Source organism: Furipterus horrens, unplaced genomic scaffold, assembly GCF_987537825.1.
Source record: "Furipterus horrens unplaced genomic scaffold, mFurHor1.1.pri manual_scaffold_4, whole genome shotgun sequence".
Lineage (NCBI taxonomy): Eukaryota > Metazoa > Chordata > Mammalia > Chiroptera > Furipteridae > Furipterus > Furipterus horrens.
Genome location: NW_028327174.1, coordinates 61,146,833 through 61,174,212, shown reverse-complemented (window position 1 = coordinate 61,174,212; position 27,380 = coordinate 61,146,833). Strand labels below are relative to the sequence as shown.

The window sequence follows — 27,380 nt, the reverse complement described above, 5'->3', positions numbered from 1 at the left end:
ACATGACTCGACGGCGGCGGTAGCGGTGGCAGCACGCGCGCCGGCTCCGCGGGCTGTCTTGGTGGGCTCCGTGCCGCTCACTCACGAGCCGAACGCGGCGGGCGGGGACAGGACTTACTGCAGCCGCGGCCCCAACCGCTCCCGGAGCGCGCGGCGTCTCCCCGGCCGGGTCCGCCCGCTCCATGCCTCTCCGTTGCGGAAGTGTAGCGGGGGGAGGCGGCGGCGGCAGGGAGCGCCGGAGGCCGGGGCTCGGCCCCCTGCAGCGCTAGGCTCGGGGAGCCCCGCGGCGCGTCCCGGCGGCCAGGCTGCCAGTGCGCCCGGCGCCCGCCGCAGCCTGCATGCTCGGCGCTGCGCCTCGCCGGGCCCCAGCCGCCGCCTGCTGCTCGCCCCGCTCTTGCGGGGAGCCGGAGTAATATGCTCACTCGAGTAAAATCTGCCGTGGCCAATTTCATGGGCGGCATCATGGCTGGCAGCTCAGGCTCCGAGCACGGCGGCGGCGGCTGCGGAGGCTCGGACCTGCCGCTGCGCTTTCCCTACGGGCGGCCGGAGTTCCTGGGTCTGTCTCAGGACGAGGTGGAGTGCAGCGCCGACCACATCGCCCGCCCCATCCTCATCCTCAAGGAGAACCGGCGGCTGCCCTGGGCTACTGGCTACGCAGAGTGAGTGCAGCGACACCCGCGGCTCCCCCGCTCTCCTCGCGGCCCTTGCCCGCACGCTTCCAGCCCTCCTCTGTTCTTGTCCTCGGCCCCAGCGTTCTCTGGATGCCGGCGTCCCGGCCTCCGCGGGGACCTCTTAATTTCCACTGGCCATTCGTGTCTTCTCCACACCCCCTTCCCCCATCCCCAAGGACGCGCCGTCTCCAGCCCGGGGATGGAGGTTGATGGGTGGGTGAAGCGCTGGACCGTGGGAAAGCTAAGGTTGGACGGATCTGTGATTCTGGGGGCCGCGACACTTGAAAGTGGGTTAGAACAGTTCTGCCGAACTTTGGAACCCAGCAGGGAAATTGGTCTCTGCGCCCTCCCGCCCCTCGCCCCAGTCTTTGTGTCTCCGCGCAAAGTTTTTGGGGTAGAGAGCCCGGAGGAGCGCCCCCCGCCCCCCCCAGCGACGTCCGAGACCTGGAGGCAGGCGCGTTCTCTTGTATGGTAGCGCATTTCAGAAGGTCTTACTTAGTTTCTCCGATTGCAGCCTACAGCTCATTTCTCTGCTTCTTTAGCAGGTAGTAGCCCTGCGCGTTCATTAAATGTCAGTACAATTTTCCCCAGTCCTTCGGGAGGGGCAAACTTATTCCAGGTGTTTAATGACAGCATTTTGGTAATCAGCTTTAGCGATTAAGCGAGAGTTTGAGTGATTTACTATTTCAAGAACCGATTGAGTTTTGGTGACTACCTGGAGTAGAACTGGGAACGGAGAGAGGATTTTTAAAGCCTCTGCCCCCCCCCTCTACGGCTTCTCCTCCATTGATTATTAACGGCCATCCTATGAATGGTAGGATAAGTACTGTTTCTCCTCCTACTTAGCGTTATGAAACTGGGAAACTCTGAAGGTGGAGCTTAGCAGACTGGAGTTCCGGGGTTAATAGTGACCTGGTGGGTGCAAAACTGCACGTGAAACTCTGGTGCCTGGGCACACCTGCCCCTTTAGCTTTAACGAAATCCGCTCTGTAATCTGCGCCCTCCCCCGTCGGTGCACAGCCTCGCCCGCTGATTGGCTCATACGGAACCAATCAGCTCTCCTGACGCCTGGGTGCTTGGATGCTGACCCTGTTCTGGTGGACCGGATACCCCGGGGCAGGCTTGGTTCTCGACATTCTGGGTTCCGGTGCGGGGGATGGCCTCGAAGATGCCCTGCTTAGAATCTGGAATTCTCTTTCCCTTCCCCTTTCAGCCTACAGCCGTTTCTCCTTGGGCTGAAATAGAAAGTGTGTATAAATAGGGACGGATGGCTGGAGTGTGAGAAAGAGTGGGAAAGCAGAAGTGAAACCAGTGGGTGGTAAAACAATAAAAATTAACATAATAAAGGATAAGCATAATAGAGAACATTGAGGCTGGGGAGGTACAAAAGAGTTTTGTAACTTGCAGGAGAAAGCCAAAGTCAAAGTAAACACCTGTGTAAGGTGTCTACCCAAACATACCAAGCACTGTTTCTTGACTAAAATAAGAATACATTGTTTTAAAAGCACATTTGGACCCTTTGCAAAACAAAAAGCAACTTGGAGGCATACTCCATCCTGCAATTGTGTAGATGGGGCCCATGTGCCTGCCAAAAACCTGGAGGGCTGAGTTGCTACTCCAGTGGGTTTTTCAGGGCAAGAGCACCTGTTTGAGGGGCAGAAAGACAGGCAGGCAAATGGTGAGAAAAATCATAAAAGAGGTAGAAAGGAAGCTGTTAAAACACGAAATGTGGAAGCCATTTGGACACAATCAAAGGAGTACCTCAGATTAGCAGGACAGAAAGGAAAGGGGAAAAGCCACCAGTTTAAGAAGGTCTGGATCCCATGTCAGGTACATGATTTGCCAAGGGCTGTAAAGATTATAAGGGAACCTGAAATGAGACGTGTAGGAGAGATTGTACTTAGAGGGCCCTACCTCTTCCTAGCTGGGCCTCAGTTTCCTTACTTCTGAGAAGCTTATCTTTTCCTAGACCAGGATATGAGAGATGTCAACATTAATTATAAAAATAGTTCATGTTAATTCAAGCAAAGACCAGTGTACAAATGTAAGCCCTCCCCCACCCCCCCAAGGGTAATGACAATTCAATGTTTGGGGGGGTGTGCCTTTCTAGGATTCTTTGGATGCACCTATAAATGTGTAGCATGCATTTCTTCTGTCTTCCCAGACTCATACTAAGCATATTATTCAGTAGCATTTTCATAAATTTTCATAAAGATTAAATGGCATGTTTATTTTATTTTTTAAATTTTTTATTGTTATTCTATTACAGTGTCCCAATTTTTCCCCCTTTGCCCTTGGTCCATCCAGCCCACCCCCACTTATGCAGTCAATCCCTACGCCATTGTCCATGTCCATGGGTCATTCATACATGTTCCTTGACTAGTTTCTTCCCCTTCTCTCTACCATTATCTCCCTCTCACCTCCCCACTGGCAGCTGTCAGTCTGTTCCATGTTTCCATGTCTCTGGTTCTATTTTGCCTGTTAATTTTGTTCATTGGATTCCTCTTATAAGTGACATCATATGGTATTTTTCTTTCACTGACTAGTTTATTCCACTTAGCATAATGTTCTCCAGTTCCATCCATGCTGTTGCAAAAGGTAGGAGTTCTTTCTTTCTGCAGCGTAGTACTCCATTGTGTAAATGTGCCACAGTTTTTTGACCCACTCATCTACAGATGGGCACTTAGGCTGTTTCCAGCACTTGGCTATTGTAAATAGTGTTGCGGTGAACATAGGGGTGCATAAGTTCTTTTGAATTGGTGTTTTGGGATTCTCAGGGTATATTTCGAGAAGTGGAATCACTGGGTCAAAAGGCAGTTCCATGTTTAGTTTTTTGAGGAAATTCCATACTGTTTTCCGCAGTGGCTGCACCAGTCTGCATTCCCACCAACAGTGCACTAGGGCTCCCTTTTCTCTACATCCTCGCCAGCACTTGTTGGTTTATTGATGATGGCCATTTTGACAGGTGTGAGGCGATAGCTCATTGTGGTTTTAATTTGCACCTCTGTGATGGCTAGTGATGTTGAGCATCTTTTCATTTATCTATGGGCCATCTGTATGTCCTCCTTGGAGAACTGTCTGTTCAGGTCCTTTGCCCATTTTTAAATTGGGTGGTTTGTCTTCCTGGTGTTGAGTCATACAGTAGCATTTTCATAAAACACTGTGTCAGGACTTTTTCCAAGTCAGTACATGTAGAATTTCCTCACTCTTTTAAAATGTGTACATAGTGCTAACAGCAGCTAACATAGTTAGTGCCTGCTGTTCAGTTCTTGTACTCTTTCCAAGTTTATATATCATTTGATTCTCACAACAACCCTCTAATGCGATGATTTTCAGCATTTTTCATCTCATGGCACACATAAATTTATTACTAAAATTCTGTGGCACACCCCCAAAAATATATATATATTGCCAGTCAGCTTAAAAATTGGTATGATTTTTATTTTTTCACACTGGACAGCTATTGTGTTGATTGTTGTCTTTTTTTTTTTTTAATTTGTTAATCCAAGGGAAAAGAGGTCAGTGCCCCTGACTAAAAAGTCAGGTATTACATGTTTTAAAACTTCTAGCTCAGAGTCATACCACCGTAGCAGAACCTGTATTTGAACCCAAGCAATCTGACTGTGGGGCCCATGACAAACTACCTCCTTCTAATGTATGAAATTACGATACACCCATCTGTACCTGTGATTAACCACCAATGTCATTTTGCCACCTTCCTCTGTTAAATGCTGTACTGTACCACTTCCTCAAACCTTGAACTGTAGTTTATCTTCCTGTGAAAATATATCTTGGATGACCAAAAATGGCTGAAATAGGGAAGGGGAGAGAACGACAAGTAGGAACTGGGGCTATGATTAAATTCTGTTACCAGTAATACTGCCCCTTACTACTGGGGGGAGGAATTATCTTCAGTTTGTTCTAGAAGGTATTCAATACTTGCGAAGGAGTAGCATTGGTAGGAAGATTGCTCAGAGAGAGGGGATGAGAAAGATGCCAGTGAGTCAAGGCCTGAGTCAGAAGTGGTTTGCTTATCTTTCTAGAAAGTGAGCTACTTTCTAAGTTTTTCTAGCAAGGAAGAATTGGCATCACTTGAGTGAGTGAGTGAAGAGTTACAGGAGAGTTTGAGCTCTAGTGTTGATGACCTTTTTGATGGCAGAAAAAATGAGAAATGGTTTATTTGTTGCCCCTTACTATTAATCCATTTCAAGAAAAGATACTCTATAGATTATAGAGCTAGAGAATTAGTTTAAGCAATCCCTGTGAGATTTGGGGATCCAGAAACTGAAGACCCTCATTTATTAATTCAATATTTATTGACATTAGGGAGAGTGGAACTTCCTGGTTCCTCTGAAAGTGTCCTGTTGTGGCTGAAAAATTTAGCTGCTTGATTAAGGGCTATATGTTCGGTTGACAAGCACTGTAGTTACAGATAACATTCATAGAGCTAAAATCTTTCCAAAAAGAGATTTGGCTTTGAAATCACTGACTTAGCCTGTTGGATCTGCTCAGAGCGAGCCCATCGGAAGCAACAGTCTGACCCAGAGACCCTACCCAGCAGCTACTTCCTTTCTTTTTCCACAAGTTTAAATACCACTCAGGTGATCCCTGTGCGTCCTGGACAGTTCAAATTTTAATAGGTTAAGAGTCCAGTTTGACTGTTTTTTTCTTCATGACTTGTTTACCCGCTTTTCTCCTATTGATGGTCACTTGAACTCAGAGATACAAGTGGATATGGAGTTTGTGTTTGAAACCATGACAGTAGAGAATGCCAGAGAATGTGCAGGACTCTGTGTGTGAAAGTATCATGTTCAAGTCTCTGTTAGTGGTAAATTCCTTTGCTTGTATAGAAAGAATAATAATTATAGTATAATTTTACTTAGGCAATAGCTGTAACTATGCAATTCTTTTATTTTTACTTTTAGTACCTTTCTTATAAAAGTGCCTGCACATGGGTACAAAAAAAAAAAAGGGAAAGAAAGGGTACCTTGAGAGTTCCTATTAAATGTACATTTCATACGCTCTGTGTCTTGCAAAGCTCAAAATTATGAAATTTTGGATGGAATAGCCTTATTTAAATCCTGCAAACAGCCCATAAGTATTTAGATTTATTTTGGAATCTATAAGCTGTTCGTCTTCTGTCAATGGCACTAATTAGCAATTACTCATAAATTGCATTGCTTTCCTGTGCTGTAATGGTGACAGAGAAACCACTATTTCTCTCTTGCTGCAGAGCTCAGAAATCCCCTGGCTTTTGTTTTTCCCTTTTAACCTCTTCTATCTAGCACACCCAGCCAGCCCTCTGACACCCCTTAGCAGAGCTCCTGCCTGAGAACTTCCTGTTTGATTTTTGCAACCGAAGAACTTCCAGGTTCTCCACTTATTGTTGTGCAAAAATGAAAAGGAAATGGGGTGGGGGTATTGTCTCATTTAACAGAGCCGTCGGTAGCACTGAAGTCCAAAGTCGCCTAGCCTAAGTCTCTAACCTTTCTGGTAACCTGCAGGCATTACTAATTTTTTTTACCATAAAGTAAGTGACTAAATTCTCCGTTTTTCAAATTTAACAGTATTATGAAGTCATCCCCTCTAGGATGAATTTCTTGGGCTGTCCTTTTTCATGGGAAAATGCATCAGCTTCCCACAAAGACTAGCGGTGCTTCAGGCAGAGGATTTAGCTAATCTGAGGGGTTGTTTTTATTCTGTTTTTTCCCCAGTTAGGTAGACAGTTACCTCTGATACTGCCCTACCACAAAGTGCTTCCTCATTATTGTCACAACAATACCAATTAATAATTTAAAACTGACTGATACCAGAATATTTTCTAAAAAATATAGTATTGAAGATAATTTTTCATTGAGATATAATTGACATATAACAATAGTTTCAGGTGTACAACGTAATGATTTGACATTTGTATATATTGTGAAATAATCACCACAGTAAATCTAGTTAACACCCAACACCCATAACATACATAGTTACAAAATGTTTTTTCTTGTGATGAGAACTTTTAAGATTTCCTCTTTCCAACTTTCAAATATGCAATACAGGATTATTAACTATAGTCACCAGACTTAGTGACTTTATAACTGGAAATGTACACTTTCGACCATCTTCGCCCATTTTTCCCCCTACCTCCAACCCCTCCCTTTCCTTACAACCACTAATCTGTTCTTTGTATGACTTCAGGTTTTGTTTGTTTTTCTTTTCTTTTTAGGTTCCATATATAAGTGACATATGGTATTTGTCTTTCCCAGCCTGACATATTTCACTTATATAATGCCTTCAAGGCCCATCCATATTGTTGCAAGTGGCAGGATTTCCTTATTTTTTATGGTTGAAAAATACTCCATTTAATATAGATTCATGTATATATATGTATGAATATATGTGTGTATGCATGTGTATATAGGTCTTTATCCATTCATCCACTGATGGGTTTGGGCTGTTTCCATGACTTGGCTATTGTAAATAATGCTGCAGTGACCATGGGGGTGTAGATATCTTTCTGAGTCATTGTTTTAATTTCCTTTGGCTAAATACCTGGAAGTGGAATTGCTGGATCATACAGTTCTAGCTTTATTTTTTGAGGAACCTCCATACTGGACTTTCCACATCCTCATCCACAATTGTTATCTCTTGTCTTTTAGATAATAGTTATTCGAACAGGTGTGAGGTCATATTTCATTGTGGTTTTGATTTGCATTTTCCTTTTTATTAGTGATGTCGAGCACCTTTCCAAGTACCTTGGCCTTCAATATATCTTCTTTGGAAAAATGTCTATTTAAATCCTCTGCTCATTTAAAAAATGAGATTGTCATTTTACTGTTGAATTATATAAGTTCTTTTATATTTTGGATGTTAACCCCTTATCAGATATATGGTTTGCAAATATTTTCTTCTATTTGGTAGGTTGCATTTTCATTATTTGGTGGTTTCTTTTGTTGTGCAGAAGTTTTTTTAGTTTGATGTAGTCCCATTTTGCTTATATTTACTTGTGTTGCCTTTCCTTTGGTGTCAAAGCCAAAAAAATCATTTCCAAGACTGCTGTCAAGGAGCCTATGTTTTCTCTAGGAGTTGTATGGGTTTTGAGTTTTATGGTAAAGTCTTGATCTATTTTGAGTTAATTTTGTAAAATGATTTTATCTGTTTATTTTTAGAGGGAAGGGAGGGAAGGGGGAAAGAGAGGGAGAGAAACATCGATGTGCTAGAGATAAATCCATCAATTGCTTCTCACACATTCCCAACTGAGGACCTGACCCTCAACCCAGGCATGTGCCCTGACCGGGCATTGAAATGGCAACCTTTTGGTTTGCAGGCCAGCACTCAATCCACTGAGCTGCACCAGCCAGGGCTTGTGTGTTCAATTTTGTCAAGTGCTTTTTCTGCATCAAGATGGTTATATGCTTTTTATCTTCATTAATGCAGCATGTCACATTGATTGGTGTGTGTCAAACCATCCTTGCATCCTTGGAATAAATCCCACTTAATGATGTATAATTCTTTTAATTTTGCATTTATATTAATCAAAGATGTTGGCCTGTCTTGAGCTGTCCTTGTGTGGTTTTGGTATCAGGGTAATCTGGCTTCCTAAAACGAGTTTGAAAGTATTCCCTCCTCTTTTTTGGAAGACTTTGAGAAGATAGGACAAATTATTTTTAAAGGAAAATATCTTTAATTCTTGATGTTTGGTAAAAATTAAAAACCAAGTGCCTTTATAGTTTTATTTGTCTAGCTTGAACAGAGGATTGATATATTTCCCCATTGAATTTATGCTGTTTTCTTTCAGGTAATAAACATGCATCTGCTTTTGTTAGTTCTCTCATTCAACCAGTGAAGCCATTGTGTTCCTACTCTAATGTGTCAGGCATTGGTCCCATGCTGGGTCCATAATATGGCATAGTCATCATCCTCAAGAAAATTGTGTACAATAGTTTTTCTCACTTTAGTATATATATATATTTTTTTAAGAGAGAGGGGAAAGGAGGGAGAAAGAGAGGGAAACATCCATGTGAGAGAGAAGCATCAATGAGTTGCCTCTGATACACTCCCCAAAAGGGGACTGAACCTGAAACCTAAGCAGTGTCCTGACTGGGAATTGAACTGGTGACCTTTCATTTTGCGAGACAATGCCCAACCAACTGAGCCACGCCATTCAGGGCTTTCGTGCCATTTTTGAAATTAAATTGAAATGAAATCATGAACTATTGAGGTTAAAAGAGACCAGCACTGGGTGGTGGTGGGAGGGTGGTTTTTGTCTCCATTGTCTTTAATGCTTCTGAGCAATTACAAAAATCAGTATTTGGAGCCTTTTTAATTGACAGTAAGGAAGCAAGCAGTTCTCACCAGCAAAGACTGTGACTAGCTGCCAAGTTCTCTGTACCTGTATAAGGGTATGAGTAAAGAAAAAATTACTCTGACACTTGTTAAAATAGTAAAAAAGACTTTATTGAAGACTGTTTGCAATAGGGACATTGTAAGAGGGGAGAGAGTTTAGACTCAACTCCAAATTCAGCAAAGACAGATGGGAATTTATTGTCAATGAGTAGAGTAAGGAGGTCAATGGACAGAAAATTACTGAGAGGAGACTTCACAGGTAGGGGAATTCTTACTGAGGCAGGTTAACGACTTAGACATCAAAGGTAGAAGGTGAGGCAATTGATTACATATCTAAGATGATTAGATTTGACTTCTTAAGTTCTGACAAAAAAGCAAATCTATTATTTACCACCCACCAACATTAAAACCAGTGTAGATGCAAAAAGAAGTTTTCAGTTTTTAAAAAATGCTGTAATATCTACAGCTCCGGAGTCCCATCCGGTTCCGAACCTAGTTATGCGTTCTCCCGCTCCTTCTTTCCTTCAACATGACAGATGCTGCTGTGTCCTTTGCCAAGGACTTCCTGGCAGGTGGAGTGGCGGCGGCCATCTCCGAGACAGCGGTAGCGCCCATCAGGCGGGTCAAGCTGCTGCTGCAGGTGCAGCATGCCAGCAAGCAAATCACCGCAGATAAGCAATACAAGGGCATTATAGACTGCGTGGTTCGTATCCCCAAGGAGCAGGGAGTCCTGTCCTTCTGGCGTGGTAACCTGGCCAATGTCATCAGATACTTCCCCACCCAGGCTCTCAACTTTGCCTTCAAAGATAAATACAAGCAGATCTTCTGGGTGATGTGGACAAGAGAACCCAGTTTGGGCGGTACTTTGCAGGAAATCTGGCATCGGGTGGTGCCGCTAGGGCCACCTCTTTGTGTTTTGCATATCCTCTTGATTTTGCCCGTACCCGTCTAGCAGCTGATGTGGGCAAAGCTGGAGCTGAAAGGGAATTCAAAGGCCTCGGTGACTGCCTGATTAAGATCTACAAATCTAATGGGATTAAGGGCCTGTACCAAGGCTTTAATGTGTCTGTGCAGGGTATTATCATCTATCGAGCTGCCTACTTTGGTATCTATGACACTGCAAAGGGAATGCTTCCAGATCCCAAGAATACTCACATCTTCGTCAGCTGGATGATCGCACAGTCCGTCACAGCGGTGGCTGGGTTGACTTCCTATCCATTTGACACTGTTCGTCGCTGCATGATGATGCAGCCAGGGCGCAAAGGAACTGATATCATGTACACTGGCACACTCGACTGCTGGAGGAAAACTGCTCGTGATGAAGGAGGCAAAGCCTTTTTCAAGGGTGCATGGTCCAATGTTCTCAGAGGCGTGGGTGGTGCTTTTGTGCTTGTCTTGTATGATGAAATCAAGAAGTTCACATAAGTTATTTTGTAGTCTTTCCCCCTCCCCCTTGAACAGGCATGTTGTATTATGTAACATATCTTGAGCATTCTCGACAGACTGTTGGCTGTCTGTTTATCAATGGCAACTTTTTACTGGTTGAAAATGGGGAGCAGTAATATTCATCTGACTAGTTTTCTCTTGAAGCCATTTCCATGGTGATGGTGGGACTCAAATTACATTTTTTATTTCAGTCACTCCTGATAAATGACAAATTTGAAGAAATAAAAAATACCTGAAATATTTTTAAAAATTGCTGTAATACTGCTCCTGTTTTTCTAATTTTTCAGAAAGCCATAAAATCATGTATTTATCTGCCCTAGTGGATTCCCAAGGCACTTTTCAGTTTAAAATTCTGGGAGTTCCTGGAGTTAAGCTAAGAACTAGTTTTCTTTCAGGCCAAGATATTTTTTTCCCCAGGAGTTCCTGCAATCTCTTTTATTGTGATTACAATTTTGAATTATTTTCCCCCAGTGCTTTACTATGAAAATTTTCAAACATGCAGAAAAGTTGAAATCATTGTATACTGAGCATGTGTATGTCCACCATTTAGATTGTGTGATGCACATTTTGCTGTATTTGCTTAATCATTTGCCTATCAATACAGTCTTGTTAATATTTTTTTTCTTTCTTTTTGATGAGACAGAAGAGAGACAGACAGACAGACAGAGACAGACATCAATTTTCCATTCCACCCATTTATATGCATTCACTGGTTGCTTTTTGTATGTGTCCTGACTGGGGATGGACCCCACAACCTTGGTGTATTGGAATGACGCTCCAACCAAATGAGCTACTCAACCAGGGAGATAGTCTTGTTATTTTTAAGTATATGTTTATTTTAGTCCAATGGCTTTGATTTATTCTATTAAGTTATTTTTCCATAGTAAATTAAAAATTAGTTTGAGTAGCTTTGACTTTCAGTTGAAAAAACCACCAAACAATTGAGTTCCCACCCAAGATTTAACTTTTACAGCATTGACGCCCTGCAAATGCTCACTCAGTCCCTACACTTTTCATAACCTAGCATTCACATAACTGAGAGCTTTACATGGGGTCAAATATAAAAGTGGAAGTTTTCTGTGCTCCTGTTTAATTACATCAGTAAGAAATTTGTGTAAAACTTGAGTCACTCTGTAACAGAACCCTTGGGCTGCTTCGATTGAAACAGAACCCACGGGCTGTTTAGTTAGGGGCCCGATCGCCCGCCGCCAGAATTATAACTCTGAATACCAGAGTTTGGTGAAAAGAAAAAGAATTGTTTATTTATACATAGTCCTGCCTCCCCCTCCCAGACCTGGCCAGTCTTAGGAAGGTCAGAAACACTGTTTCCCTACTTCCTAGGCACAGTTCAGCTTTACCAGCAGCTGCCAATCACTCAGTTCTGATTGGGGAGGTCCTTTCTGTGCTGTGGTGCCCTCCAGCTCTCAATGCAGGACCTCCTGGATTCTCAGCCTCCTTGTAAACTGCCTTCTTCCTGCAAACCGCATGGATCTCCTCTCCTTCTCCAAGCAGCCTGGCAAGAGCCTCTTCTTAAAGCAGCCTGGAGATTCCTTCTCCAAGCCAGATGGAGGGAGCCCACAAGAGCCAGAGAGTGAGGGCATGAGGGCCAGAGAGAGCCTGAGAGAGAGAGCCTCCTAGAGCCAGAGCCAGCCCAAAATCTGTCTGCAGCTGCTTCTCTCTTCCTCCCTGCCTCCTCTCTTTCCCTGCGTCCTCACACGCAGTGGGTGTTGCAAACCGTCCTGACCATTCACAGAACCCTACGTAGGGTCTGTCTGCTTCTTCCGTACCAGCCCACAGTTCAAGATCCCTCCCATCTTCCTGAGTCTTGGAAGTAAAGCGGATCTTTGCAACAATGTATCCAGCCACTAGCTCCAGGCATGCAAGGGCATCCTGAAAGCTGCTTCCTGCTGCCTATCTCCCAGCCGCAAACTCTGGGGTTTGTTTTTGGACTCTCCTGTTTCTGTAACAACTCCTCCTTTCTGCTGGTAGCCATTCAGTTCAGTACCGTCTGAGGAGTACTTAGTTTACTCAAGACATCAAAATGTGTTGTCTGGAAAGTTTTTGACAAATGAAGAGAAGACACCATTGTTTTGTATTTTCCTTATTTCCAAGCAGGTATTGTCTACTAGGAGCCTCAGGGAAATCACAATACCTTCTTAATTGCTCTTTTTCTGGTGTGGTCAGATTAGTTGGGTCTTCTGGAATGTGAATCCTTAATGTTTTCTTTGCTATATTCTTTCTGACTTAGTTTTTTCTAAATGGTTGTAAAATTTAAATACTTAACCTGTATTTTCTCTCCAAGTGGACTTTATGCTCCCTAATGTAGAGCATAAAGATACTACCCATTTACATCTGTAGAGCTCTGAATGATTATTAAGGCCCTACCATGTACACTTAAATATAAGGATCTTTTATCCATGTTTAATTAAAGAAAAACTAAGGCCCAGTGAGAACCTCAGTTACTTGAGAATCGCATATCCTGGTGATCATCTTGGAGTAGTCATTGAACCTGACCATTGTGTCAGTTTATTCATTAATGAAAACACATTGTATCCCTATAAACAAAAGGTCACAGAAGAGAGTGTAATGTATTTTGTTACTTAAAGGAAACTAATAAGGCTTAATCTCCAGGTGGCTTTAAATTGGACAAGGGCATATTAGCACATCAGGTTTTTATAAAAGGATTCTTTTCAAAGCTCTTAAAATACGGTTAACCCTTGAAAAACTAAAGTTTGAACGGCGCAGGTCCACTTTGTGCAGACATATATTTTTTCAGTAAATGCCTATATCGTTTTGACCTGTGATTGGGAGTCTACAAATGCAGGGGGCTGACTGCATTCGTTGATCTGTATCTTTTTATATAAGGGACTTGAGCATTCATGGATTTTAGTATCTGTAGGGGAGGGTGGGATTCTGGAACCACTCCCCCATGGATGCTAAGGGACAACTGGAGTTGAGTTTCGGGGAGAATCAAATATTATATATGGATTTTCAACTGTACTCGGGTTGGTGGTCCTAACCCCCACAACGTTCAAGAGTCAATTGTAGTTCTGTTGAGTATAATAGACTTTGTTAATTATACTTAATTTTCTTAGTATATGTGCACTTCCTAAATAGTCCAGATCTTTTCAAAATTACCATTTTTTTCTTATCTTCAAAGTGCTTTTAAAAATATTTTAATGTTTTTGGAACCCTGTAAGTCTTAACACCAATCTACATTTTTTTGTAGTGGTGTTTTCTTTTTTTAATTTTTATTTATTTATTTTATTTAGTTAGTTTTAGAGAAAGGAGAAAGGAGGAAGAGAGGGAGAGAAACATTGGTTGTCTGGCTGCCTCTCACATGCACCCAACTGGGGACCCGGCCTACAACGCAGGCATGTGCCCTGATCAGAAATCAAACCTGCAACCTTTCATTTGCAGTTGGTGCTCAATCCACTGAGCCACACCAGCCACGGCTGTAGTGTTGTTTTTCTAAAGTTAATAAATAGATCATGTGTTTTACTGTAAGTACTTAGAAGTGAGGAAATATACTTAGGAATTCCAAATGATGGGGCTCAAATTATGAATCAGGTTTTTTTGGGAGAGCCCCTTTTGAAATTTACGTTGGGAGTTCTGTTACCTAAGTTTTTACTTGACTTAAGCAGAATGAAGTTTTTTAAGTTTCAAGGGAATTTTTCAATTGAGTGAACTGCGGAGGCCAACAAGGAAGGCTAGCAATACCAGTATAGCATTTGTTTGCTGGTCCTCAGGCTCTTAGTGACTGTCTTGTGTCATCAGCGACTTGCTGGCCTAGTGGATGCTTGCTGGATGGGCATTGTGATTAATCAGCACAGGGCTATGAGCGTAGAGAGTCAATTTGCCAACCTGAGAGGACCAAAGTGGTTTGTGTACTCATTGTCTTTTCAGGGAGTTGACAAGTAGACATTTACGCTATTAAAAAAATGGCACCTCTTTGCCATATCACCTTTTTCATGTAATTACAGGGAGAAAAAAAAAATCTAATGTTAATTTGTTTCATTTAATAAAAATGCTGTGGATTACTGAGTTACTATATTTAGGTAGTTGGCTGTGGTATACTAATAGTTATTCTGTGCCTTTTTGAGGTGAGCATTGACAGATTATATTTAGAACACACACAGCCGGCAAAAATAAAAGACAAAATAAATGTTTAGTAGGAAGCAAATTTAAGGTACAGTGACTATAAAATAGCCCATTAGAGGATGTGAGGGGAGGGAGGGAACCAAGTTGGTATTACTATTGAAAGAACTATTTAGAGGGTTTTTGTTTTATTTTTTCCTTAAGATACAAGGAAATAGCTACAATATTTTGTTGCAAATAAATAGCCTATGGAATTGAACGCTAAAGTATATGTTTGGGGGGAAAATAGCAATTGTTTCGGCCTTTTAGGACCACGGTCACCCTGGGAAGTGGGTTTAGAGAGCCAGATCCGACGGCCTCTTGGCAACCTTCCCTGTGCTTTTTCCTGATGGGGGCGTGCTGCCCTGTTGTCAAGGGCCAGGTGTCCAAGCTGGGCTGGTGATTCAGGGCAGCAGCAAATGGGAAGAGAAGAATTGGCAACTTGGACTATAGCAGCTGGTGTTTATTTTTTAAAATATCTAGGTGCTCAGATGGGAATTGCATGGGCCCATAGTTGAAGCCTTGCCTCTCCTCTCCCGGTGCCCCCAGGTCATCAGGTCAGCGCTGACAGAGGCCATCTGGCCACACTGGGCCTTTCCCACCTCGAACACCACCTGAAGCCCTGCCTGCTGCCTGGCCAGCCTCACAGGCATCACCTGGTGGCAGGTCTCTGTGCAGCTGGGAGCAGCCCTCACTCCCAACCTTCTCACTGACATGGACCCTTTTATTTTTAAATTTATTTTTCTTAAATGGGTCCCAGGTGAAAGATTTTGTCTAGCAAACTATAGAATAAGTATTAAGTTGCCTCCTTAAATATATTTTTTGAACCAGACACATAGTATCTTCTAGTCAGCAGGAAGGGTGGGTATGGTGATTGAACTAACATTTCAGCCAGTATAGCAGGATTAACCTTTGTTTCCATAAAGGTGTGAATCCTGATTGCCCACAATCTATTTTTCATTAGCCCTTTTTTCCCTTCAGTATTTAAAATAGCTCGGGTCTCCTGTTGCTTCCCAGAGTCTGGACCACAAGTTGAAACACTGCCAGTACTCTTGGCTTTAGCATCATCTCTGAGTTTCCAACCAGGTGTGCTCAGATTCCTGTCAAAATCATTCTGTTAGGGATTCAAATGTGTAACACCTTCCTTGAGCACATTACTTCAAAGTCCCCAACGTCCTTTTCCTATTGAAAAACTTATTTTCTTGGCTCACACAGTGCTGCTAGTTGCCTGAGAGATCTCTTGCTTGTCAGCTGCAAATTTAATTAAACTTGTGCTGAGAATATTCTTTTTCTAGCAGATTTTTGACTCTTGGGCAAAAGTTTATCGTGTAAAAATTTATATCAATCATTGACTGTGAGAAGAACTTTAAGACATTTTTAAGTGTCTACAGATTTATCAAGGTGAAGGCAGGCATTGATTAGTCAGGAACATAGAATTAATTTTTAAAATGATATATATATTTTCTCATTGCAGAATTGATGGGTTCATTATAGGCCCTTTCAAATTCTCATAAGTACTATGAAGAACATACACATTATCCATAAATTCTTTCACTCATAATTAGCTTCAACTGGTAATTTGCATGTAGCTCTAAGTACATTTGTATTTATTTACAAAATGGAATAATTCTGCATACTGATTAGTAGTTTTTTCACTTTAAATGGTGTGACTATCTTTCTATGTAAATAAATATTGTACTTTGTCATTTTCAATAACAGTGCTGTATTTCATTTATGGTTTTAACATACTTTTTTTTTTTTTCCATTGGTGGCAACCAATTATTTTACTATTAAAAACAGTCCTGGGATGAGTATCCTTGTGGATAAATCTTCATTAAGACTTAATTTGAAAAGTGACATTTTTCTAGGGGAAAAATGTTCAAATTGTACTTTTCTAGTATTTCTAGTAACATTATTTAATGATTTGGAAAGATCAGTGTTAAAATTGAAAATAGTTTTGAGATTATGTACTTTATTTTAAAGTAATTCACCTAAGTAGTGTTTTGGTGAGCCAGGATTACTGATTTAAGAAATATTATTGTTTCTTTTTTGTATTTGGGATTACATAATGAGTTGTAGAAAAATGACCCTTAAGAACTAATTTAAGACCCTACTCTGAAGAACTGCCCAATGATTCTGTCTTTCTCCAGAGCTAATGGCACTCATTGGCTGTCGTGCATTTGATAGATAATCATTGATATCTAATTTTTATTTAATTGTTTTAACTTTTAATCAATAGTCTTGAGAGTGTGAACATTATTATACACACTTGAATTCCTCCAATACTTAATATAAATCCATATACATTGATACTCAAATATATAAGCCTGATATAATGGGGACATAATATACTATAGTTCTCTTAATTTCAAATGAAGGAAAGATTACCCTTATTTTATAGGCTGATATCAAATTATGTGCTCAACTCCTGGGAATACAACAGTTATCACAGTACTTATACATTTCAGACATCTGTCTGCTCAATAAGTGTTTGTTGGAGGCATTGCCTGGTATTCTTTGTATGTGGACTTGCCCCGTGGTGAACAGGGAAAAAAATACATCTAGGTTTCTGTCTCTTAGTTGGAGGTCAACAGTAGGAACAGATTCTACTGGAAAAAGTAGATTTCTTGGTATATCTGAATGAGTGGCTAGCAATGGGAAGTCTTGTGGATACTGAGTTCAGAAACCTATTGAAGTTTCAGAACATTAACAGTTTTCTCGGCCCGCTCACCTGTTCAGCTTTTTTTTTCTCTTCCTCACTTTCTTTCCTTTGTAGTTTTTTCTGGTTTTAGTATATTCATAAGGCACATGCTCATTAGTCATTTCTCTGTGCACAAGCTAAAGCATTGTTAAATTAGACACACTTTATGGTGGCTGGATTATTTATACTGAGGCTTGCAGTTTGCTTTTGATACAAAAATTCAAAGTCACCCACAGTAACTGGACTGTTTGTCCAACCCCAAGCCAACATCTTCTTGTTTAAAATCATGTATGTGTAGATATGAACCAGTTAGAATAAAGAAAATCTGCATTAAAATTTAATTATAAAAAAGGATAAAATTTTTTTAGTTTCTGTTCTTATACTAGTATTAGTTCTCAAGCTGATCTGAAGAGCTTTTGTGTTAGTCAGCTATATATAAATCATGTTTGCTATATTAGAAATTAAAACTGAACAATTTAAAAACTTTATAAATATATTTACAAATAAATATGTAAACATTTTTAATGAAAACCAACCATGTTTTCCAAAACAAAAACAATTTAGTAGAAGAGTTACATCATTGTACATTTGTAAATCTCGTTAGTGTCTGGCTTAATAGACAGCTGGATTCTTACCTCTTCTGTATTTAATCTGCGTATTATCACACTAATGTCTAGATTCCACTCATACTCCTGAGAGTGAAAAAGAAAAGTAACATTATAGCATTATGGTGAAAATTGTTTGGACCTTATGTATCCTTTGAAAGGGTCTTGGAGAACTGTTGGTGCAGAAGATAAAGAGAGTTAGCATCACTTTTTACCTTATTTTTCAAACTGTATTTTATAGATGGGAGGAGACCTTAGACCACTTTTAAAAAGTTATGTTGGAATGTAGTGCTTCCATTTTCAAAGAGTGTTTGTCTGGATTCGGGAGGACACTTTTCTGTGCTCCCTGTGGTCTTTCTTCCAGATGTACTTTGTCTTCTCCAAGGTCTGGGCTGTTTAAGACTGTTTGACAACTGAGGGAGGTTAGTATTAACCATCTTTCAGAGATAATGCTAAAAACATCAGGGGCCAGACTTTGCTCGAGTTAGAAGACAAATCTTTGAGCACTTTAGGGTTATAGCAACCCTTGGATTATTATTATTAGTAGTAGTATTGCACTGATTTTCTTTGTATCATCATACATTTACTGTAGACTTCATGTGGTTTTTAACCCAAAGAGGCTTAGACTCTTGTTGGGAAGACCAATTCATGGGAAGAGTAAAACCTAAGTGAAGTGTGCCTGAGGAGCAGCGCCGTGCTGGGAGATCAGTAACTCAGGCAGCTTGCGGTCTTCTCGGCTCTTCTAACCAGCTTGTGGCTTCAGCAGCCTGGTTCCCTTTTTTAGTCCTTGCTTAGCTTCACGGCTGGCCGGAAGGTACTGAGGGATTAAGTAGCACTGCAGAAGTTGTGTACCCATCACGTCTGCTTACTTTTAAGTAGGATACTTGTATATGGTTCATAAACATAAATGCCTTTTCATTTGCGTTATCTTAAAATCTCTGAAGGATCTGTAAGCTGAAAGTGCGTTTTAGTAAAAGGTGAAAGGGAACTGAAAATCTAAGTACATTTGATTTAATATTACAAAATTATGAATCTAACAGTATGATGACTTGGTAACCAAGCCTCTTGCCTGGAGGATAGCCCTCCTGCCCCCCACCCTGTATAGCACCAAGTGCAAACAATAACACTGTTTCTACAACAAACAAAATAAAAATAAACTTTTAAACAGTCTATCCTGGCTTAAAAGAAACAAATTTTAGGATATTTTTCTGATTCTTTTATAGTAATAATAGTTACTATAGTATCCAGAAACATTATGATTTGAGCAATTTTTCTAGAAAGAGAAATGCTCCAAAATGTTATCAGTGGTGATGATTCCAGCACAGTTGTTCCTGTTGGTTCTACTCTGGGGTGTCCTTTCTGAGGCATGATTCAATTATAATTTATAAAGTTATGTAGATGTCTGAATTGAGTCTATGAAAAGTTGAAAAAGAATGTGAAATTGTTTGACATCTCCTATGGGTCCTTCCAGAAAAAAAAAAAAAAAGGAGGAATAAAGATCACAGCCAGTTTTAAATTTAGTTCCTCTCGTTGCCTGACAGTAGGTGACCTGAGAACATCCCCAATGTTCCCAGAATTGTGCTGTCACTTGGTGCAGAGCTAATGTACTCTGCTTTGGCAGTTAAATTGCTGTGGAAGCAGCTGTATTTAATGTAATTTTGATCAATACCTTGTACTTATATGTAGCCCTGTAGCCACTGAATCACTCTGTGCTTCTCAGTGTCTCTGACTTAAGCCTGAAGGACACAGTGTCTTGCTTGAGGTTTGGTTTTGAAAACTCATGTAACTCATGTAAGTCAAATTGTATTTTAAAAGCAGTGGAAAACTTGCTACTTAAAATATGTTCTGCAGGATTTTCACAATGTTGAGAATAGTTCTCTTAATCAGCATTGGTTCTTTGTGAGTTGAGTTTTATTATGGTACATTTTCTGAAGTGGAAGATAACTAGTTCGTGTGCTCATTTCGAATGTTAGTGACCAGCCACTGCCGGCATCAATAACTCTGTAGGTTATCAGAGGTAAGTGGCTAAGGAAGAGTGAGTGGACGGGACTCTGCCTGCCTCAGCTTCTTCCCTAATGTGCTTTTTTGATACCCTCATAGGATTGATTTATTTTACTTTTCAGTATCTTTGTTCATACCAGAACTGCTTGAGTGTCCATTCCTATGGTAGGGTTATTCTAATTTAAATAGGTACTATTCACAAAATAGTGTGCTAATTTTTTTCTCACACACAAAAAAGTGTGCTCTTAATGTTTGAACTTAAATCCTTTTCTGAACTATTTATTTTTACCATGTTTCAGAGCGATGATTCACCTCATCTGTAAAGTTAATTTTGCAGCTTTATAAGAAACTTAAGTAGTTATTTTATTTCATAAATATAATTGGTTAGGTACTTATAAATTGAAGGGTGAGCTATCTTCATTTCAATCTATAATGGCATTCAAGCTTTTCAGAGAATGTTATAGGATAGACATTAAAACCAAAACAGAAGGTGTTTATATTGTGTTATGTCAATAAAATAAACCATTTGATTGTTAAAGTATGTTTATTAGAGACGATATTATATAATCAACCATGTCCATTTTAATAAGTCATAGTGGGTGCAGCTATGATTTAATCAGTTAATATTTATTAAACCCCCACAGAATATAAGGCTGTGATGGTTAAAAAATATATATCCTATCTTTAAGAAGTTTGTAGGTTAACAGAGGAGATTCTATGTGTATAACTAATACAGCTAGCTACTGTGATAAACGAATTGGTGAAATGCAATGGGAACCTAGCACATGTGGGTGGGGGAGGGGCTTAGTTCTTTCTGGGGAACAAGCTGACACTGATCTAACCCTTGAGGAATGGGTGTTGGCTAGAGAAGTCATATGAGGGAGACAACTACATGATTAAAAAGCATGGTGATATGAAAGTGGGTATTTTTGGGAATTGGAATACTATTCGTATTTATACATTTGTGGAGGCTCCTTAAGAAAAAAAAATCCCTACCTGGACAACTGTAATAGAACAACAATAAAATTAAAAGAATGAGAAAAAAATAATCCTCACTTGGCGTGAACATAGAATGATTCTCCATTTTTATGGAAAGAGTGAGTACTGATAACATTTTGACTGCTCTTCCTGTCTGCCAAGCACGACCTCTGGCACTTCCCTATAAGATTGTGCTTCCCTTCATTATGGTAAAAGGAACGATATCTGAATGGTGCCACTGTGTTTAGGAATCCCACTGGGCTGCTCGTGGGATATACACCTGTACATTATGTGTTGAGGAGTGGAGGGGAGGTGGGAGGGAAGTGAGATCTTACCAGCTTCTCAGATCTTGTAGGGTTTGTCATGGATGGAGGTCTAAGGTGAATTCATTCACTCTGGACCTTAACTCCTGCTACAGGAAGGTGACAACGAGAAATATCTCCCTCCTTTGCTGGTAGGATCACTTGAATGTGTCCTGTAGAAGCTCTGCTCCTGTCTCTGCCAACACCTCCCCTGACCTGCTGATTGAGAAATCACCAAGGGAGCAGAGCTCATTCTGGAGCGCAGGACCCTAGAACTCCAGAAGGCCCTCCCTTGAGGCATGGGTTGCAGACACTCTGATACTGCCTATGTGGCACAAGAAATAAAGGGCCATTGGAACGCTAGGACAATTTTTCTTTTGTCCTGGGATTTCTGGCTCATTGCAATTAAAATTAGACTAAGACCTATTTCAGAAAGTGTCAGATCTTTAAAAAAAAAAAAAAAAAATTGCAGAGAGACCAGAGGATAGGGCTGAAAGCTGAAGAGGTAGATTCGGATGAAAACCGTGAAGGCCAATCTAGCTCATGATAAGGAACTAACTGTATATTATAACCAGTGAGCAGCCACAAAGGATTTTTTTTTTTTAGTAAGCAGATATTGAGAACATGATGAGATTTGTATGATTGGGAATGAAAAAGAGGTATGTGGTTGAAATACCCAGTGCTTACTGTTCCCTTATTATCTTCTTGTCTGGGCACACAGAAGCCTTTTTTCTGCTCCCTTTTCACCAAGGTGAGCCTGTGTGGCTGAGTTCTGGCCAGGGTATTGTGAGCAGAGGCCAAATGTCTCTTCCAGACTGAAGCACTTAATTGTCACTGGAAGATCTTCCAGCACCACCTTCCTTTTGGACAATGATGTTACAGATGATGGGTTCAGCTACAGGTTGTTGGAGCCTCAGTCACCTGAGTCCCTGTAGGGAGGACAGTTGCTGTGTAGTTGTTCAGGTCTACTGTGATCAACATTTGTATAGAGATACTAAGATTTAGTATATCCTGACCAATGCACGGTGGTAGTTTGTGACATATGTTTGTAGATGGAACCTAAAGTGGAAAAACAGGTTTTACTCCTTGTGTTCCCATATACTACTAGGTGCCACATGAGAAGAAAACCCTGCACCCATGCTGGGTTAGTGTTAAGTAGGTTTCTCTATAGGATTTCTTAGATCTTTTGATACATTGTGGTGAATTTTGAAACTCCAAGCTAAAGGCTAGTATGCACTGCTTCCTGAACTTATCTGACTATGGAATCCATTTTTCTCTCTTTTTCAGTAAAATCACTAACATTTTGAGGAATGCAATCAAGATTACAGCAAGTTACACAGTTGTAACGGGCTAGGCATGAAACTAAGTGCATAAACCAAGAAGAGTCTTTGACTGGAAAGGAAGGGTAGATTTGGGGGGAAAATTGAAGGAAGGATTGACAAAAGTGGGACTTAATGGATATTTAAAGGAAGAGTAAAGAAGGTTATATTGTTTCATTATACCAACTCATTTCCAGTCGATTCCTTACCATCTCCACAGTGCCTTTACAGACTTTTGTTCCTTTCCTTTGTGTTGCCAGGTGGTCTTCCCTTGCCACTGTACTGAATCTCTGTTGGAAATGAGCTCTCTTCCAGTTTACCTACAGACATCTTTAACATCATCCCGTTTATTACCTGCTGCCTCAGATGGAGAAATGTTCTGTCAAAAGTGTTAGCATCCCCTCCCTCTGCCACACATTACACAGTTGTGCCCTGTCTTCCATGTTCTCTGTTTGTTACCCCAGCATCTTGAGTCGTTTCCTCTCCATTGCCTCCCCTTTTGCCTGTAGCTGTGTGAAGTCATTGCTGTTGAGTCAAACAACATATCTCCTCTTCTAGTCTGCCTCACCCTGTTAAGCTACTGTTGCTCCGTTTTTGTGATGGCTTCATTTCCTTTCTTCCAGAAACTTTGGAATGACTCTTCTGTGCCAAGAACTCTTCTGGGTGCTAGGGACACAAAGGCAAAATGAGATAAGCCTCTTCCAACTGGTTGACCCATCCAACTGAGCGGCCAGTGCAAAGGCGTGCACTGGGCGTCCTCATAGAGGAGCAGTACAGGGCTTCCTGGGGGGGGGGGGGGGGTGTGGAGCAGGGGCTCTGAGCTAGGCTGGGGGCATCAGAGACAGCTTCCCGTAGGAGACGAATGGCCTTTAAAGAAGTCAGCCAGCCTGTGGAGGGGCTGAAAGGAAAACAAGTGTGGGATGCACAGAAAGGTGAGAGCAGGATGGGCTTCAGGAACCGTGTGTGGTCGGCACACATTGTTGCTCCTTCAGTGCTACTTAGAAAGAGGCGTGGAGGCCACCAGTGACTTCTTAGGTTCAGATGTCTTTACTGGAACAGTAGTTGTTGCTGCTCACTCTCTAGTCCATGAATTGTTTCAGCTCTTAACTACTGAAGACTCTTACCTTCTGGTCCTTTTTAACATATTCTAACCTGAGGTGGAGCTGCCTCCAATGCCCCTGCTCGGTTGGAAACTACTCTGTCCAGCAGAGGTTTCACAACCACTGCAGAACAAACCTATCCAGGACACTATATTATGCCTGGGGGGTAGGGAGGTGGCTACCCTCTCTAGCGGAGAATAGCAGCCAGACCTCCATCCCTCATGGTTTTTATTGAAAAAGATACACATGGGAGATACAAGGTCAAAATTCATAAATCACCAATAGCTTTCAGGTGCCTGGATTACAGTTGACAATAACAGATTACAAGTTCCAGTACAGGGGGGAACAATGACTAGTCTGTGCCAGGGTCTATTAAACATCTTGATGCCACACTGGCACTAGGTACAAGGTTTCATACATTCCTTGCTAGAGATTGTTTATACTTAATTAAGAGATAAGGAAAAGCAGAGCAAGTTCCAAAGCATAATAAGCATTCTTTAAATCCAATTCCCATGGAAACCCTCTGAATGGTTTTTGGGTATGTCTCTCACGCTGCCTTTGTTGAGACTTAAAGTCAAGCCTGGGGGGCAAGTCAAGCTCAGGCTGGGTCTACAATTCCCTAAACCATAAGCAGCGGTTCCCCACACTAACCATGCTTGCTTTTCTCAGAAATCTCAAATACTGGTGTTCCCAGACTCTCTAGATCTCTTCTCTTCTCTTCACCCTCTCTATTAGCAGGGTTTTTTTCTTTGTTTGTTTGTTTGTTTGTAATCCATACAACTTGCCCTGGCCAGTGTGGCTCAGTTGGTTGGAGCATTGTCCTATACACGGAAAGGTTGCAGGTTCAATTCCCAGCCAGGGCACATACCTAATTGCGGGGTTGATCCCTGGTTGGGGTTTGTCAGGGAGGCAGTCGGTCAATGTTTCTTCCTCACATTGATGTTTCTCTCTCTCCTCCTCTCTCTCTAAAAAGCAATGAGAAAATGTCCTCAGATGGGAATAAAAAAAAAAAAAAATCTATACAACTTTCTTTAGGATTTGAATTTACCTCAGCCTTGCCTCTCTGCATGGTTCTCTCTGCTGTGTTCATCTCCTCACTGTGCCTTCCTGTATCGTTTGCTTTGCATGAGTCTGAATATATATTTGTTGAAAATGTGAGTGTAAATAACAGGAGTTGTACAGAACATGAGCTACTCCATGCCCATGTGTCATTCCTGAGCTAATGGTTTCTGACAGTGCCAGGTGGAAGCAGTTGGGTAATGCTGAGACCTCCTTGTGCCAATACCTGTGAACAGCTGGGGAACAAATCTGCTTTTAGTTTCTAGAGCTATGTTGTTGGGCTCTTAATAAAATTCTGTTGTGTATGTTTTCTGGGAACATGTGTTCTTTTCTTGTTTGATTACATTGTTGTAGATTCTTCTTTTTGGTGAATTGCCATATAAGGAGAAATAACCTGCATTTGATTTGTACTATTAGCTTTGTTAGAGCAAAAAAATCAATTGAGCCTGTATATTAATTCAAAGTTACCTTTTGGGATGCCATAAGTAGAAAGTCAACTGCTGTTTTTAGAATGTTTACCTTTCTGCCAACCCCCCCCCCCCCCCCGTGGTGTGGTCACTCACGCTATTCACCAGTTATTTCCAGTTCGCCTCCTCCCGGACACAGGCTGTTCACCATCTCCCCTTCCTCAGCAGCTGGTGACCCTATGGATTGTGGAGGCTCTGTCCTCCCTGCTGAGACGTGAAGCCAACCCGAAATGCACATGCAAAGTGTGTGAGAAATAAAACTGTGTTACCACAGCATAATATAGCCTATGCTTACTGATGCAAGTTTGCAAATTTTGTCAGTATTTGGAAAAGTAAAGTTAATGGTTACCTGGGGTATAAAAGTGGTTTTGGATATTCTTAGTATCTCAGGCAGTATGTTGATACTGTGAAGCAATAATTCTCTGGTGGAGGAATGGTTGCTCTAGGCTTGGGTGGGTTTCACTATGTTATCTGAATTTCTAATTAGAGTCCTTTAAATATAATCACCCTTTTGTGGTGTTACAGGCTCTCATGAGTATTATGAAATAGATGTAATCTTTTCCTTTTTTTATTGAAAAATGGAAAGAGGTGAGTTACTGAAAGATTTAATAAGGATAGTCAACAGATATTGCCAGGTGCTCTGGAAGACTTTGGGATTTAATGGTAACCAAGATAAAGCTTGGGCTGTCAAGAAGTTAATCTAGCAGAGGAGAAAAACCACAATTAAAGTATCAGGTGATAAATGCTATTACAGGGGAAGCTGAGGATGTTACGGACAGGAAGGGAGGGCTCTGACCCTGAGTTGTGGCACTGGGAAGTTTTCCTGGGGAGGTGACATGTATTCAACTGAGCTTTGTTATATACCTGCTCTGAGCCAGGTACCGTGATGGATGTTAGAGATAATGGTGCAGGAGAAAAGCATGACCCCTGCCCTTGCAGAGCTGTGCATCAGAGCCAAGACTGAAGGGTCATGGTGATTAGCGGGACTCAGCAACACTTTCCCTGAAGGAAGAAGCCCGTGTGCAAAGGCTGGGGTCGTGCGATGAGGCCGGAGAGGAGCCAGGGAGCAGAAGGTGAACGGCTTCATGTGCAGCAAGAACTCCAAATGTACTTGTTAAGTAATGGCCAGTAAATTAATTGTACAAGATAACACACACATTTCTAGGAAACATGTCTTATGTAAAAGAACAACAACAACAAAAAACCACAAAGATTTTGAATGCTACATTTGATTAAGAAATGTTACATTAGAAGTTGCATTTTGGGAGAATAAAAAACTTATATGGTAGAGTTTTTAAAAGTTTGGCAAACTAGGGTAGTTTTATAGCTTATAATACTGTTGCAGGGGGAAAAAGAAGAGTCAAGGATGATTGCAGAGTTTTGGGCCCAATTCTAAGTCAGGGAGGACAGGTATGTTGTCCTTAAAGAAATGGGCCTTGGAGTCCCCTGGCCCAAGTTCCAATCTCATATCAGCTCCTTCTAGCTGACACTTAATGGCACTTTTCACCTGTGTCATAACTCATAGGGCAGGAGTCCCCAACCCCTGGGCCATGGACCAACAGTGGTCCATGGTCTGTTAGGAACCAGGCTGCACATCGAGGGGTGAGCAGTGGGCCAGTGAGCAATGAGAAGCTTCATCTGTATTTACAGCCACTCCCCGTCCCTCCCATTACTGCTTGAGCTTTGCCTCCTGTCATGTCAGATCAGGAGGCATTAGATTCTCATAGGAGCATGAACCCTACTGTGGACTGCACATGCGAGGGATCTAGATTGCACGCTCCTTATGAGAATCGGATGCCTGATGATCTGAGGTAGAGCTGAGGCTGGGGAGCGGCTGCAAATACAGATTATCATTAGCAGAGAGGTTTGACTGCACAGAGGCCATAATAAATCAGCTGCTTGCAGACTCATATTGAAACCCTATCAGTGAGGGGCAAGTGACAGTTAAGCTGCATCTGGTTGCAGGCTTTATAGTGGCAAGTGAACTGATGGACTTTAATTGTACTGCTGCATCTGGTGGCAGGCTTTAAGTCAGAATCCGACATGTTGCAGGAAAACAAGCTCAGGACTCCCACTGAGTCTGCGTTATGGTGAATTGTATAATTGTTTCATTAAAGGTTGGTGCAAAAACAATGTTTGATTTCGAGGTCTATTTTCAGAATGGAAAAGCCCATGATGATGAAAATATTTATTCATTAACATAACCTCCTTTGCTTTCTAGACCCCCATTCTATCCGTCAACTAGCTTATAAATGCC

The 27,380-nt window shown here is 41.5% G+C and overlaps 1 protein-coding gene and 1 pseudogene across 1 annotated transcript in view; both read left to right on the top strand.

Annotated features, from left to right (window-relative positions):
* The first annotated feature begins 323 nt into the window (after positions 1 to 323).
* PPM1H (protein phosphatase, Mg2+/Mn2+ dependent 1H) overlaps positions 324 to 27,380 on the top strand; it is a 252,010-nt gene continuing 224,953 nt past the window's right edge. Inside the window, exon 1 of the mRNA XM_090273548.1 lies at positions 324 to 659. Coding sequence (XP_090129674.1) covers positions 415 to 659 — 245 coding nt within the window. The 5' untranslated portion in view covers positions 324 to 414. The remainder of the gene's footprint in view (positions 660 to 27,380) is intronic.
* LOC150012063 (ADP/ATP translocase 2 pseudogene) lies at positions 9,502 to 10,433 on the top strand (annotated as a pseudogene).